At 44.9% G+C, this 13,135-nt stretch overlaps 1 protein-coding gene across 6 annotated transcripts in view; it reads right to left on the reverse strand.

The window, feature by feature from the left end:
• Nucleotides 1–589: 589 nt before the first annotated feature.
• Nucleotides 590–13,135, reverse strand: part of STRBP (spermatid perinuclear RNA binding protein) — a 49,800-nt gene continuing 37,254 nt past the window's right edge. For 3 of the 6 annotated variants that reach the window (XM_071574327.1, XM_071574325.1, XM_071574326.1), the window contains exons 13-18: nucleotides 11,782–11,940; nucleotides 10,877–11,011; nucleotides 9,913–10,053; nucleotides 9,275–9,398; nucleotides 7,994–8,038; nucleotides 3,504–5,501 (exon numbers count right to left, since the gene is read on the reverse strand). In XM_071574327.1, coding sequence (XP_071430428.1) covers nucleotides 5,425–5,501; nucleotides 7,994–8,038; nucleotides 9,275–9,398; nucleotides 9,913–10,053; nucleotides 10,877–11,011; nucleotides 11,782–11,940 — 681 coding nt within the window. In that variant the 3' untranslated portion in view covers nucleotides 3,504–5,424. Of the gene's footprint in view, nucleotides 1,968–3,501; nucleotides 5,502–7,993; nucleotides 8,039–9,274; nucleotides 9,399–9,912; nucleotides 10,054–10,876; nucleotides 11,012–11,781; nucleotides 11,941–13,135 lie in introns of those variants that run through there. The other 3 variants (XM_071574329.1, XM_071574328.1, XM_071574330.1) reach the window with 3 other exon arrangements.

A 13,135-nucleotide genomic window follows, 5' to 3' on the forward strand; every position in this document is an offset into this window, starting at 1 on the left:
CAGTCCTTGAAGTGGACAGTGCTTGTCAGGCTGACAGCAGTTAAGTTTAGGAAAGGAATACTCAGGAGAAGTTCATTATAATGCACCTTAATGCACATGAACTGCTGTCTGAAGGAGGCAGAGCTGCTCTGGGACCAGCCCAACCTGGCAGGCTGAAGGATGAGCCCAGGTTTAAATGAGTGTCAGACCCAGCCCCGAGTTTGTGCCTTGAAGACAACAGATGGCAACCTGCACCCCGGAAGGGTCAGGCCCTCTGAGGGCCCATCAGTGTCACTGGGGGGGTCTGTGCCACCAGGGCCAGCCCCTGCAGTGTCACTGGGGGGGTCTCTGCCACCAGGGCCAGCCCCTGCAGTGTCACTGGGGGGCTCTGTGCCACCAGGGCCAGCCCCTGCAGTGTCACTGGGGGGCTCTGTGCCACCAGGGCCAGCCCCTGCAGTGTCACTGGGGGGGTCTGTGCCACCAGGGCCAGCCCCTGCAGTGTCACTGGGGGGGTCTGTGCCACCAGGGCCAGCCCCTGCAGTGTCACTGGGGGGGTCTGTGCCACCAGGGCCAGCCCCTGCAGTGTCACTGGGGGGGTCTGTGCCACCAGGGCCAGCCCCTGCAGTGTCACTGGGGGGCTCTGTGCCACCAGGGCCAGCCCCTGCAGCAGGTCCCCAGGTGCCCCCTGCCAGGTCAGGCTCCTGCCCACAGGGCAAAGCTGACACAGCTCTGTATCAGCCTGTGGATTCTACCCAGACACACCCTGAGGAATGGATAACCTACACATGCAGGTATTTAGTGAATGTGATGGTTTGATTTTAATATCAAACACAGTTTATATTTGCTGTTGTATTTCAATGCAGAAGAACCTTTGGGCTTGATACACCACTACCTGCTCTGTACCAAGTGGTTTGCTGTTTGACACCAGGATAAACTGTGATCAGTCAGGTTTTTTTTATGTTTTAATCTATGAACTGACACCTAAAATGCTAATGCAGCAGCATCAACCCGCTCCCTTTTGCTTTTTTATTTTTTAAGCATTTTTATATAAAAAGAGTTGTTTCCAGCAACTTCAAGTACTGCAAGTACTGCACTTCTGCAGTTCTGTACTATGCAACTTTGCATAACACAAGGTTTAAAAGGCAAATAAAAAAATAGTATTTTAAAACTACACATATCATGTGCACCAATAGGTCATAATCCAAACCCATTTTAATCCAAGTAAAACGTGTTAAAACATTCACTACAGAACTGAAAACAATTATTTATGGATGGCTGTATCCTGATTTCCAGCTGCAGAAACCCCCAGCTAAGCAAATGATTCCTGCAGAGATAAATCCCTGCCTGCCGTCCTCTCCTCCCCTGCACCCTTGGCAGGGAGGCAAACTGGGCTGCTTCCTGAATTAATTGGGCCTAATGTAATTTGATCTCTGCAGACTTTCACTGTAATATCATCAAAGTCTTTCCTTCTTCATTTGGAGTTTATCGTTAATAGTTCAGGGAGATGATTTCTCCCATAATTAGTTGGTTTGTGCCACCCACCCCACACCCCAGAGCCTGGCTTGGTACCTACCCAGGTGTATCCACAGGGATGCAGGGAGGGCAGTGCCTCACACAGCAGTACCAAAACAGCTTTTTATGCTACACAAGAGAGAAATATTTGAAGGAGAACAGTCTGTCGATAAAACCAAACAATTTCTTAGAAGTGTTAAGTAGTGCTTTCTTTTTTAACTGAAACTGGGGTATTTGAACTGGCCTTGAGAAATACAAAGCTGGGATTCAGACCTTTGTATTACCTCTTTAAACACTGAGTTAAACAAGACATAATAAAAACGTGCCATATACAAGATTGTCACAGATATATGAGATTCTTAGAAAAAAAGCAATAAAAATAGTCTTTAAGCTGAAAATAAAATCTCTTACCTTTTATATCAGGATCTCAGCTTACAGTCACTACATTTCTGCTTATTTTATACAAGTGCATATGGCTATGAAGGTCCGGAGAGAATGAGAATAAAGTGGAATTAACCTGCTGAAAACTGCTTAGAAGTCTTAAGCTGCAACATATAGATGTTCCAATACCATTTAAAAAAACATTCACCTTTCAGTTATTGCTGATTGACAATCTCAAAGTATCAACATACAAATATTCAAGAGGAAAAAACCTCAGTAAATTTAGAGCAGCAAGGTTTTTTGAACTGGGTGTTTCCCAAACACTGTGTTTTCCTATCATGGGTGATGGTTTTCAGAGACACAAATGCAATGCACTTGACTTTCCAGTTCAAGCCTTCCCTTTTTGTGCCTCACATCCATGTTGTGGGGAAGAAAGAGAGAGAATATATCTTGGAAAAAAATATATATTCTACTTTTTTCCTGCCCTTTTGCTACATTTCATGTCTGCTGACATGCACAATGGTCCGAAGCGCTGCAGCTTCAGGAGTGACCATTGCAACCTGTGTAGGAAACATGGAAATACAGCACAGGACTGGAATTCTGAAGGGCTAACAGTGAAAGGCAGGGCAGAGCCACTGCTTGAAGCAGCACTCAGCCCGGGCTGTGCCTTGGCTTGGTGGTTGTTTCCCCCCTGACACACCAGTCTCTCCCTTTCAGTGTAAGGAAATAACCAGAAGTATATACACATCTATTGCTGTAGACCCAAAGAGAGGACTGTGGCTTGGACTGGGTATTGCTTTTTGTTACATGGAGCAAAGTTCAAGAAGTGAGAAAAACACTTTAAAAAAAAAAAAAGGAAAAAAGCTCAGATTCCATGTCTGAAGTTGAGAAACCTCAAAAGGAGCCACGTTTGTTCTTGCTTTTAGGACATGTACAAAATGCCATTTGGAGCCACACAACCTGATGGTTCTAGAAGTCAGAGAAGAAATCTTGAGGGCCCAAGTGAACAATAAAAGGTGCGATGCTGAGAGGCTGGCAATAGGGACTGTCAATGAAAAAACCACCTACAGTGGGAGAAGAGCAGAGAAGCAAAAACCTCACGTTAATTGCTGAGACTGGCTGAGGCTAAAGCTCCATTTAAATTTCTCTGCTCTTTCAGCTGCAAGTGGAATTTTCATTGTAAAACGGGCACTTTGAATTCTTTGAAGGTATTGAAACATCTAACACTTCCAAGGTTACCACTTTCTAAACAAAGAACTGACAGCTCATTCATATTTTCAGTAAAGCAGAGAAATGTAAAATATGCAGCAAGGGGGCAAGTTTACAATGTGGTTAGTAACTCCCAACAAATGACAAAAAATAAAAAATGACTTCTATAAATCATCTGAAATGACTGCCATCATGTTGGAAAAGAGCATAGCGCCCTTCTTGTCTTTGAAATAAGAACAAGTTTTTGGCTTACGAATGTTCATTGTATAGAATTGGTTGACAGAGGATTTTGTTTGAAATTTTACAAAGCTGGGGATTCAGAAAAAAAAAAGAAACTACAAACAGTTGCCAATTAGGGGAACTCCAAAAGGGGGGCGGGGGGGAAATGTGTGTGGAGGAAAGACTCCTTTAATGAATATTTGATTAACAAAAATGGGCTCTGATCAGCCATGCTTTTTCTGCTCCGTGATGGCTTCCTTTCATCCATAGGCCAGCAAAACAGATCAGTGCTTTCTGAGCCCCTCAATTTGGGTGCATCCCCACCCTGCTCTGTGCTCACACTGCCAGGGGCACTCCAGGCTCACCCTCCTGGCCAATAATCTGGTTTATTAAAGTACCACCGGCACCAAGGGGAGGAGAGCTGCAGCAGAGGGAAACCCATTGAATGGAAACACATTCCCAAGCACAAATACTCAACAGTAACAGCTGCAGTTAATTCCAAGGGAAGCAGCTCGTTCTTTAAGCCACCCCTTGTTCAGCTTGTCTAATATTTCTGTCCCTCTGAGGGGGGTGTGGGGGAGGAGGAACTTTTCGTTGCTTTAAGCGCCGGTTTTACACCCTGGTCACACATAAAGCTCCCCCTGCCTCAGCAGCACAGCCTGTTAGAGAACAGGGACAAAGGCAAATCTTGGGAGGAGCAGGAACTAAAGGCAACCTAGGGGAAAGCAAGGGGTGAGGGCTGAGGAGAGAGTGCAACCAACAACACTGCTCAGTTGGGGGTGATACCTTAATAAAGAGCACTGGGATCCCTCGCCAGAGCCCACAGCATCCGTGGAGGCTCCAGGCTGGAGCTGGGGCTGCCCTGGAATTGCACAGGTGCACACACTCCTCATGGAAAAGAGGATTCTTTGGCTTTGAGCACCAACGCTTAGAAAGTACTGGCCTATGGCTGAAGTGTGTCACTTTTCACAGCAGCACTCAACAAGAACTGGGACAATTAAATAGCAAGTTTTCATGGGGACCTTGTTGCTGCTTTAGATTCTTATAAATGTAAGGGGCAAAAGGAGAACCTTTGGTTTAATAGACAATTGACAACTAAAATGTTTCTGTAGAAATGGTGGATGGAAAATCAAGGGTGGGCAGACAATCTTAAAAGTGAAGAAGGCCACAAGAACAAGTGCAATTTTTTTCTTTTTTTTTCCTCCTTTTTTTTGTAAAAACAGAAAAGAAAGGAAAACAAGCAGCTTTTGAGCTCTAAAGAACCTGATTGTAACATTAGTGTTGTCCTTTCTCTGGGCAATACAGGTGTAAGGTGTGTCCCTGGAATTGCACAACAAATCCTTCCTTGATTTAAGACTTGTCTCACAGAATGCAGCCTTAGACAGAGACAGCCTAAGATTAATTCCCTTTGTTTTGTTTGTTTTTCAGCATTTTGTGTACGAGTGAAAAGTCTTCTTGGATAATTAAGACTGTGTCTAAAATCACAGTTACAGTTTGCTGATCTACAACTCAGGTACTGATGCTTAACTATAAAAAATAAGATAAAACAATATTTTAACCCATATTGTACTAAGTTTATTACACCATAATATTTAGAAAGTTAAATGTTAACTGTAACGTTTCTGTCACGTGGGTTTTGGGGTTTTTTATTTTTATTTTTGTTTTTTAAAGAACTCTGCCCTGCATTTAATAACCCTACAGCAAGTACAGGTCATTAACTGAGTCTGTGTGACTGCATTAGGAAACAGGCAGTACTCTTGTGTTACAACAAAACAGTTTATTTGTGATCAGTGTTTTATATTCTATACATCCTTCACAAATTTAATTTTACATAATCGGATACTTCATTTAAAACGTAAGATTTTAGCTTCTAGTTCTTCCCTATAACAGAAGGCTGGTATAAGTTATTTGAAAATGAGGTAACATTTCACAGAACATTTTTTTCAAGTTTTAGAGAACTAAATTTGCATTTTGTTAAAATCAAAAAGTAGGAAAAAGATGTTTCTTTACAAATGACTTTGCTCAAGTATGTGTTCAAAGAAAACAGGATAAAAAGGCTTTTTTCTTCTAACATTCTGTACTGTACTGTGTTGTTCAATCATTAGGATTAGCTTCTGCCATTTGCTAAAAGAATGAGTAGTGGGGAACGGGGTAAGTTGGGAATTTCATAACTGGTAACAGAACCATTCTCTTGGGTAAACCTACAGAGAGAAGAAAGGGAGAGGACTCCAAATAAGTTCAGCAATCCAAGAAAGTCAGATAAGAGCTTACAGTAGTGTTCTCATTAACCTTTTCCAGATCAGTCAGTCAATGGGATTTCAGGGTGCAGAGTCCCAGAAACAGCAACACTTCACCACTTTGCACTATTTCACACAGATGGCTGGCTTAAAGTCTGCTTTTATTTTTGTCCTGGTGTTTGGATAAAATTAAAGGCAGTGATATTCTCAAAAGCAGAGTGTGCACTTGGACTTGAAGCTCTACTTCATGATCTTTATGGTAATTATCTCTACGAGCTCGTTTGAGTTAATTTCGCAGGCCAGCTGCAATTGCAGATACCCCAGACAGGCACTGCTGTGCATAAAACACAACTCACAGGGAAACTGTGCAGCAGTTTTGATCAGCATCCAGGTAGGTCACCCAAAAAACAAGCACCTACAGTACATTTTGCATCTGCTTCCTTATTCTGCATTCCCTTTCCTGTATTGAAGTGGCAAATCTGGAAAGATTAACATCTGCCTGATTTCATGATTATTTTAGAGTTCTTGTGGCCTCACAAACTTCTGCACAATTAAACGTTTGTTTGGTTTTTTAATCTTGCCTATTTAAATTCTAGTATTTAACCTATGTATCCATTTAGAAATCACAAAGCAGCAACAGCAGGTATTCCAGAGCACCAGATGATCAAAGTGAAGTTTCCCAACATGCAACAGCTTACAAAGGCAAAGAGACATGTTTACCTTACAGCCAAAAAGCATTATCCCAGAACTTGGCATCACAATCATAAGACATTAAAAACAGAAACTCTTTATGTGAAAAATGGGAGCATCCAATTCCACAATGCTTTGAAGTCAGTGATATGTCACATATACACAGCTAGGTGCCTAAAACCCAGCTCCCAAAATAGGCATAATGAGGAAAAAACCACAAAACAGAAGGAATGAATGAAAAAAGCAGGAAAAGCTGTAAGAAAAGTCGGTAACAGTTGTATTCCCATTTGCAGCAGGGAAAGGATTCCACATGTCACAGAGTGTCACTGCTTGTAAAAATACAGACATGCAGATACCACTCATCCTAGTCACAGTCTGAGGCTGCTGCTTGAAAAGAACCAAGGGGATTTTTTAAAAATCCTGCATCCTGAACTAAGTTTCCTTTCATTTTTTCCTGAGGGAATGTGTAGCTGTTCCTCAACACCCATGGGACAGCCCTGCTGGCAGCTGCCCTTCCTTCTGTCAGAGCACGTGGCCAGCCAGCAGGTTCAAAACTAGAGAGGTTTGCTCCAACTCTGAGGGGAGAATTCAACACTGAGTGCAGCCCATGGGCCCATCCTCCATCCCCTCTCAGTACCCAACTGGACCAGCTGGTCCCAGACAGGCAAAGCAAACATTTTCAATAAAACAGCAGCATTCTTCCCCTCTTAGAGCTTTCACTGCTGGAAAAGTAATGAAATCAACCTTTCAAAATATTTCCAACTTTTACCATGGTATCAGTGGAGTTGCCATTGCCCAAGTGACACAGATTTGTGAGGAATAAGCATTGCAAATGCTAAGAAGCAAAAGTTTCCCATAGGAAAAAGTGCAGGCCTTGAAAGGTGCTGGTCATTTGAGCAGCAGGCTGTGAGCAGTCCCTGCCATGGCAGAGGCTGCTGGGACTGGCTCTGAGGGCTCACGTTGTGTGTGCCAGGACATATCACTGACTGCAAACTGCTCTGCTCCCATTGCCACATAAACCTCATTCAAAGTAACCAAAAGGGCCGGTTAGAGGAATGCATTGTTAGTCCAGCGTCAAACAAGCCAGTGGGGAGGGAGAAGCTGAGTTAAGGAAACCCTTCCATCACAGCTCTCTGGTCATCAGCTCATTTTACAGTCTCTGTGAAGCCAGTGCTTTGCCAGCCTAATACCACATGTTTCATAGTAAAAAGCTTTGTGGCAAATGACCATGTCCTGGCTGCCCTCGGTGTGATCACTGACAGTCCAAGCTACCCAAACCCATCCTGTTGTCCCAAGCAGTGGTGGTTTGGCCTGTGGGGTGGGGGGTATTTGCCCATTGCCTTCACAGAGGTGACAGCATGAAGGGAGATCTGTCCACAAGCCACTTACACTTGGGGACCAACATTTTACCACAGTTACTGTAATGCCACTGAGCTAAATCTGGGTCAGAGGTGCTGAAATAGGCCCTTCGGTAGTCTTTGAATGGAGCACAGATTGGCTGTAAAAAGTAAGGGAACTACTTCCACTGGGTTCCAGTATGAAGGGAACAGGCAATTAGAACAAGCAGTCCTTCCACAGACCAGGCAAAGCAGAGGCAAAAAGCTACTCCAACCAAAAAAGAACCACAAGGTTATGGCATAGAAGTAGTGTTGTTGTCATGGTTTAAGAGCTTTAATCTCTTTGAGTGTCTCCTGGCACTGCACATGTGGACCCCCCCCAGTTCTGCAGGGTCTCTAAGTGTTAATTAATTACTGGGCTGTACGTACCGTAGGCTGGCGCTGCTGTGCTGTACCCGTACGGTGCCCCGTAGCCTGCAAGGCAAACACAGACACCAGTTTTCTTCTGGTGAGACTGCTTGTGTCATCACAAAAAGCAAGAGATTTCTGAGAAGAACAGGGGATGGAGAGAAATAATCTGTGAAGGCCAGGGCCAATAAAAGCTTAACTACAGCGACTGGGAAATTAAACTTATTTCTGGAGTAATTCCACACTGGCAAGAAGCATGCCCCTGGCAGGTTAAAGTGTCTCCTAAATGACTCCTCAGGCAGACAGACAGTTCCAAAAACAATGTTAACAGCCATTAAAAATGAATTACTGGGTTTTAATATTTAAAACGACATGGCCATACAGAACAATGAGGACGACACGCTGCTGACTGTGCCAGGAAGGAAGGCTCCCAAACAACTGGGCTGTGCTACTGGCACATGTGAGCTGCTGCAGGATGTAATTAGTACTCATGCTGTAATCTGAAAACCTGAGCAGGAGGGTGGAAGTGTTATTTTCTGGAAGCTACTGGATTTGCCTTGAGTAAGGCATCTTCAATATCTCATTCTTACAAATCTGTGGTTCCTATAACAAGTGAAAGCAATGTCTGGATTCCTTTCACGTGTCACCTACAAACCTCAGACATTTGTAGAGTCTCAAAAAAACCCCACACTTTGAAAAGTAAGGGGAAAGAGAAAGTGACCATTTTGTTAAAATGTTTTTGTGAAAATGGGAAATGGGAACCAGAATCCTTTGGACTTCCAAAGCTGTTTCTGTTAACCAGAGTATGAACAGAAATTCTTTTATTTCTGGCCACCACAGAAGCTACTAATAGATGCTTCCAGGTGCAGCTCATGTAGAAAGTTTCTGGGGGCTCAGGGACTCCTGAGCCTGCCAACTTCGTGTCCACAAGGGTGTCTTGGGAAGGCCACTCCTAGTGCTAAACAGCACATGATCCAGGAGGGTCGTAGGCAGGAAGAGAGTTTTAGGAATTGTGCCATGGCAGTTAACTATGAAGAAGACAAATCCTAAAATAATAAAGCCAAGAAAGCCATAATGCCCATAACTGTGTGCTCTGTGCACACCAAGCTTCAGGTTGTACGCTCATAAAGGACATGCACTGCCAGCTCTGCAGCTCTTTGATTTATTTAAAGCCCCACGAATTCTGCCTTCTGCTTCATCTCAGATGATTAAAGAATCACTTACATGGCTGACTGACACACATGAAAAAGAACACCCTGGCAGACAAAAATGAAAGCATGTGCTCCAAGTGTGGTGCCTTACCTGGTGTTATGTATCCAGTGGCAGCAGCTGCCCCAACAAACGCCCCTCGTGTTAAAGCACCTCGTCCTCTGCCTCGAACAGCCTGGACTGCTGCAGAAACAGCTGTATTGACAACCCCTTTAGTCTGTCCAGAGTGACAAAAAAGAGCAATTCAGAGAGTGACAACACTGCTGGAATACAAGGCCACCTGCAGGGAATCCCCCTTTCAGAGCACTCTGGCAGGGCTGTAGAGGGCTGTGCTGGGGGATGATGGACTGCCAGGGACAGGGCGGGCTCTGAGCCGGGCACTGCTGCAGAGCCCCCAAGCTCCCTCCCTCACACCCTGCTGTCTACCTCAGATCTGGTCACACTGAACACCACAGGCTTCTGACCCTCTGCTGCTCCTCCCTGCTGTCTGTCCCACCTCCTTATGAGCTTCCTCTCCTTGACCCACAGCATTGTCCTGGCTTCTCTCCTGCCCTCTGGAACCAACGTGACTGCAGCAGGGCCAGGATTTCACCCCAAACACAAACACCCACCTCATGACAGCACCAGCCTGCATTAATAACCTCACTTTGCTAGAAAGCTGCTTGCTGTATCAAAAACCAACCCAGAGCTGGGATAACAGAGTGTTCCAGAAAGCAAAGAATATTCCTTACCTGAGGAAGAATCTTCTTTTTCTTGTTGTTTGCTGCATTAGGCCCAGAAAACAGTTTTTCAAGTGCTGCTAATGCAGCACTTGCTTTTGCTACTTTCTTGTTTGGGCCTGCACCTCTGAACTTCTGCCCATCTACTTCTACCTGAAAATTGAGACATGAGGTTATGCCTAGTATTGATCCTTGGGAATACCACACTGCACCCACTGGGCTGAGGTGCCACCCACAGAGAACCTGAGTAGGAAAAATCCTCTGTGTTCTATGTGAGAGATTTGTATTCATTCTAGACATGAAGCTGGTGAAGAACACCAAGGTGATCCTGGGAACCAGTGCATCACAGACACTGGGAGTCTGGAAACCAGAAGTACAATTCAGAGGGGACTGATGCCTCTTGGATTCTGGATTTAGCCTGTACCTGGAGCCTCCCAGGACAGCAATCACGTGAGGATTGCCTTGTCTTCATCAGTGCTTTATAGACCAATGACCTGTACAGACACTGTTTAACTGGGATGAGCCCAGTGCTACTCCAGACACAGCGTAAACACATGAAGAAGTGAGTTTGCCCTCTGCTACTGCCATTCCAAATACCCCAGTATGTCTGCAGTAGGAGGTTCAAATGAGCTCACTGACATGGGGTTACCACATATGTTTGCAAAATGTGCCATCTGGGTGTTCTTGTCAAGCTGTGGATCTTCTCCTCCCCTCCTCCTCATGCTAAGGCCTGATGTAGTTTGGGGCTGCCAGAAGCCAGTTTTAATGCTCACTGTATTTTTCTAAAGCATGAAGGATATTCCTCTCCCCAGTCAAACCATCACAGCAGCAATGAGAGATAAAAAAACCCAAAACCATCACTGCCACAGATGTGTGCTGCAAAAAGCAAACCAGAAAAGATCTGAATTGCAGCAGCAAGTGACTCTGACCCACTGGTAATACAACACTGCAGCACCTGCCCCTCTGCTCCACTCACCTCCATCACAAAGCGCTTGTCGTGGCTTCCACCGGTCTCGGAGATGAGCTCGTACTTGAGGCCCCTTCTCTTTTCATTGAGCTCCATCACTGGGTTTTTGCCACTTGCTGTGAGTATGGGACCCTGAGTTCTTACCTAGAGAGACATTCAGGGGGTTATTTCAGAGCCCTGACCTCTCCAGGAGGCAGCCCAAGCTCCTGTACCCCAGTAACACTGCCCTGGCTGCAGCAATACGTGCTGTGCTGGCAGAGCAGGTGGGAATCTCTGAAGAAGGGCAGGAGGACAAACAACAGTGTCAGAGAAGTCACACTCGTTTATCTCTGTTGGTGAGGGCAGTGTCCTCATGACCTGGTCTGGTGCCTGCACAACCTGAACATTACACCAGCTGCACTTGGAGCTACAACCCTGAGGAATCCAAAGCTGAGGTGGTGTCAAGTTCCCTGCAAGGGAAGGCTTTATCAGGGGCAGGAGAGACCAGCCCTCCCAACCCTGCACACGTCTCTGCTCGCTCTAATTACGTCCTGGCACCACCAAGCTCTGCCTGAAGAACTCTCATATCCCTGGTCATGTGTTTCAGCAGAAATATCTGTAGCTGTTTGGAAAGCAAGGAAGCTAAAGCTGAGATCCCAGCACAGCAGAGGATCAGCCTGCAATGGAACACTCAGCTACGGATACAAGCAGGGCAGCTGGGCTGGAAATACTCCCTTTCTCTGGGAATTTCTCAGTGAACTAAACACATAATCTGAGTTACCCATGAATACACACGGGCTGGAAATTGTCTCCCAGCTGAAGAAACTCATGTTTTAACATCTTGACAAGTAGAGTAACAAAAAACCCCCCAACCAATGAAAAACAAAAAGCCAAAGCCCACACCTCTGTCACTTGTACTTCCAATGCATCCTCACCTCTAGGGTAGCGGAGGTGTCAGCTGTGGAATTTCCAGTATTATTGCTTGAGATTGAAGACGTAGTTTCATTTTTACCTTCAGTATCTGATTTTTCATCAGAACTCACACACTCCACATCTGCATCAAAGCCAGTGGGATAGCCCATTGCTTGTAAAACCTACAGCAAAGGCAGGTGAAAGGAACTGTGACAGAGGCAGCAGAACAGGAACACAAAGCTGCTCTCAACACAAAAACCCTCCACCATACACTTAATAAAAACAGATTGCTTGGAATGTTAGTTTTCTCTTATTTGAAATGGAGATATCCATTTCAGTGGATATCAGTGGGGAATACAATATCAATGGGGAAAATAATTTCAGGTTTCCAAAAGTGGAATCCACACAGACAAGAATTTTAGTGTTAAAGACAGCAATTACTCATGAGCATCATTCATCAAATTCCTTGTAAAATAAGAGATTAAAGACACTGTTTAACAGCACAATCAGGAGACTGTTGCACACATGCTTTGCCCTCTCTGTGTCTATGGACAGATCAGGAGATGGACTGTGGGGCAAATAAGACCAACAGTCCTGTGAGAATTAAGGCCTTGTACTTGCACAAGATGGTACTTCTGGAGCTCAGTTCCTTCAAAAACATCCTCCACTAGCAAGGCCAGCCTCTCCCTTCACCACCCTCCTGACCCAGCTGGGCAGAGCTGCCAGACACGGGGCCAAAGGAATCTGAAAGGAACCTGGAGCTCTGCTGAAAATTTAGTCCCAAGAACAAAGTCTGCAAAAATCCCTTTGTTCCAGCCCTGAGCTGAGAACTGCACAGGTAACCCCAGGCTCAGCTCCCATGCAGTCAGGGTACATCTGGCTGCATTTGCAGGGCTTCTACATTTTAAAGAGGTCAGATTAGAAAGGGAAATGGTCACATTATTCCCTCTTGTAACACTGGCAAGGCAGGGCCTGGATCTGCTAGAAAAAGAAAGAAAGTAAAAAGCGAGTCTCTGCCACACCACCCATTTCCTCTTGGCTTGAATGTGGATGTTTTGATGTGTAAATTTAGAGAAAACAGAGCTGGGTCGGCACCAGCACAGATCTGGCTGATGCAGAGAGGTTCAAGGGCAGAGCAGTCACAGCTTTTCAGGGCAAGTGGGTTTTTTGGGCTTTTTTTTTTTAACAACTGCAGGGAGGGAGGCAAAATAAATGAATAAGGCAGAAGGTCTGGAAGGACACACATGCAGAGAGCTACTTTTCCTGGAGGAACAACACATGCCTTCAGATACTTCTGGACACTTTGAACTTGAAAGCACATAGGACAATGGGATTTTGAAAACTGAAATCAAAGGAAAGCAGAAAGTTGCCAGATGA

Source organism: Pithys albifrons, chromosome 20, assembly GCF_047495875.1.
Source record: "Pithys albifrons albifrons isolate INPA30051 chromosome 20, PitAlb_v1, whole genome shotgun sequence".
NCBI classification, from domain to species: Eukaryota; Metazoa; Chordata; class Aves; order Passeriformes; family Thamnophilidae; genus Pithys; species Pithys albifrons.